Source organism: Galeopterus variegatus, unplaced genomic scaffold, assembly GCF_000696425.1.
Source record: "Galeopterus variegatus unplaced genomic scaffold, G_variegatus-3.0.2 Scaffold306, whole genome shotgun sequence".
NCBI classification, from domain to species: domain Eukaryota; kingdom Metazoa; phylum Chordata; class Mammalia; order Dermoptera; family Cynocephalidae; genus Galeopterus; species Galeopterus variegatus.
In genome coordinates, this window is record NW_007726417.1 from 672,131 (window position 1) to 675,051 (window position 2,921).

The following is a 2,921-nucleotide window of genomic DNA, read 5'->3' on the forward strand; positions in this document are numbered from 1 at the left end:
TCCTTGGGAGACAACTTCCCTGACCTCCTCCTCTAGGGTCACTTTCTGACCCTTCTCTGCCCTGTTCCCTCCATGGCTCTTGTCAACCCCTGACCTCACCTTCTAGATCTCTTTGCTTGTCTGTCTTCCTCCCCACTACAGGGTGAGCTCCGTGAGGGCAGGGCCTTGTGTGATCTTTGTTGTACCCAGTGCTGGGAACAGGCTGCAGATACCTGTGGATGAACTGATGAGTGTTCCCGTGGTCCTGTAAATCCTGGTGTTTGTCAATTTCTGAGGTCGGTGGCTGAGGACATTGTTGAATTCCCTGGTTGTTTTTATTTGGATTGTTATCCTGACATAGTCGTTATTATCACTTCTCAAAGTGAAGTGGCCCGTGAAGATTAACTTGGAAAACAGAACCATTGAGATTTTTATGCCCCTTACCAGTTCGAGTTCACTGAGAGGATCCTGTTGCAGCCTCCAAATGGAATCCCTATGTTCTCTCTCAGATCCGTGTCCTTCCCAGGACACCCCAGCCAGTCTCTGTGCTCCCATCCTCCCACCCACTCGCAGGGAACCTTCCCCTCTCACCTGTGAGCAGGAGGCTCTGCCAGGGGCTGCGCCCTCTGCGGGGAGGATCTGGGGGGGGCCTCATGGTCTCTGCTGCCTGCTCTGTCCTCCCTCTGTGGAGAAGAGCTTCGGCTCCAGAAATGCTCACAGCACTGAGCTGGGACGGGTCAGCTCTGCTGTCCTTCCTCTGTCTGAGCTGAGCCTCCTCCCAGGGTGGAGCATTTCCCAGGGTCACATGGGCTAGGGGCGGTGTCTCTGCTCAGGAGGCCTCTCTCTCTCCTCTCCTCTCAGTCCTGCCTCCCTGGTCCCTTCTTTCTCTTTCCTTGTGTAAATTTAGCTTTTCCCAACCACACTTGGAGAAACAAGTCTGATGGGGACCTCTGTCCCCTTAGAGAATGACCCACACACCCCAGCACTGACCTTTGCTGTGTCCTGGCCTTGGGTCTGTCAGTCCCACACAGAGAACATCTAAGATATCCAAACCTGGGGGACTATGTCTCTTTGTGACATGGAAACCCAGTGGACACCCAGGCCTTCCCAGTGCTCTCAGCTGTGCTGGGAAGGGTGGATTTACTCCCAGCAGGAGGGTGACAGAAATGGCTCTGGGGGATAGAAAGGGGCAGATGAGTGATGACTGGTGAGGGGACCTGCCCTCTATCTCAGTGCCACCAGCCTGACCTCTGATCCAGGGACAGAAACCCAGGCCCAGGTGTCTCAAAAGGAGCTGCAGGCCCTGGTTGTGAAGGGGGAGGGGTCCTGCGTGTCCTGGGAAGAGAGGACTGTGGTGGTGGGAGGTTGGGTGCTGTGGGCTCAGTTGTCCTGGGGGAAGGTTTCAGGGAGACCCACGCTCTTTGTGTCTGTTGGCTGAGCTGTGGCTCAAGGCATGTCCGTGTTGTCCCTGACAATCCTGGGCATCTTCTGTCCTCTGTCCGGCTGAGTCCTGTGGCCACCTGGCCTCCCCACTCCCCATAGGTGGTGCCAGGAGGGAGTGGGGGCTGCACAGAGACCCCTGGTAGAGCAGGGTCCTCAGACGCCTCAGGAAGGAGCATGAAGGATAGAGCAGGCATGTGGGAAGGACCCAGAAGGGCCTACTGGAGCGAGGGATGGAAATCAGGCTCCATCTCCCCTTCCTTAGCCAAAGCTGGGCTCATATCTCAGTGGAATATCCTGAGTGTTGTCTGTGCGTCCCGACGTCGCCTCCTGGAGGTCATGAGGAGACCTGCGGCCATTGTCAGGAGCTGCACCAGGGACCCAGACCAGGCTTCAAATGGTGTGAGTGGCCCTGCCCCCTTTGCAGAGGTGAGCTCTGACCTCCTGGCTGCAGGATTGGTCATCCTGGGTTCTGTTCACGGCAGGTCTCCAGGCCTGCCAACTCCATCCCAGTGCAGGGTGAGCCCAAAGAGACGACCCTGAGTTATACTGGTCCAGTGTCAGGAGAACTGTCCACCCAGAGGATGGGCTGCTTCAGGAGAAGCCTTCTGTGTCCCTGCCTGTCATCTACTCTAGGCCTCCCCACAGGGCCCAGGAACTGGAGCGTCTCCCACCTGGAGACTTAGCAGGGGATCTGTGAGGGAGGGGAGGCCCGTGGCCCCTCAGCCCCTCTGAGATGGAAGCACAAGCAGACCCTGGGTTGTCCTGTCCTGTCCTGCATGAGAAGTTCCCCTCTTTCCCCAGAGCTCCTTGGGCTGGGAAGGATCTGCAGGGACCATAGCCAGGTGTCTCCATAGACCTGGGACCCTCAGGGATGGAGAGTCCCCCCCTGACTTCTTTTGTGGTCAGGCTGGAGCTCAGCCTTGCCCTGGCGGTCACTCCATCTGGGATGGAGGATGCAGAGTTTGTGCCAGGTCAAGTGTATTTATGAGAAGAGGAAGGACATAGGTTGCCGACTCAGGTCTTCCTGGGAGACATGATGTCACTTACAAACAAGAGACGGGAGTCAGCGTTACAGGAATGAACCAGGTTCAGACCCCTCACTGTTAGGAGGTCCCCGTCCTCTCTGACACTAGAAGGGCAAAGGCCCCATCCCTGGGACAGCCATGGGCACCTGCTGGCCTCCTCCCGTGCTGATGCCCGTGCCCCTGTGTCCACAGGGAACATGCTGTGACCTCAGGTGTCACATGGAGGTGATGTTCTTCTGTGGTATGGTTCCCCCCATCCACTTAATGAGTATTTATTGAGCATCTGTTCCATGTCAGGCACTGGGCTGGGTCCTGGGAATCCCACAGAGAGCAGGACAGACATGGTCCCTGGGCTCGAGTAGTTTCCCTGTAACAGGGAGATGGGCACCTGGTGAGCATCATGGAACTAAGGAGTTAACGATCATGGAGAGAAGGGCTGTGGAGGGACAGTATGTGGGGCATCTGGGTCCTGTG

The 2,921-nt window shown here is 56.8% G+C and overlaps 1 protein-coding gene across 1 annotated transcript in view; it reads right to left on the minus strand.

Moving 5' to 3' along the window:
- The window catches only part of LOC103586116, a 37,729-nt gene that overhangs the window by 16,556 nt on the left and 18,252 nt on the right, over nt 1-2,921 (minus strand). Inside the window, 1 exon segment of the mRNA XM_008567258.1 lies at nt 571-605. Coding sequence (XP_008565480.1) covers nt 571-605 — 35 coding nt within the window.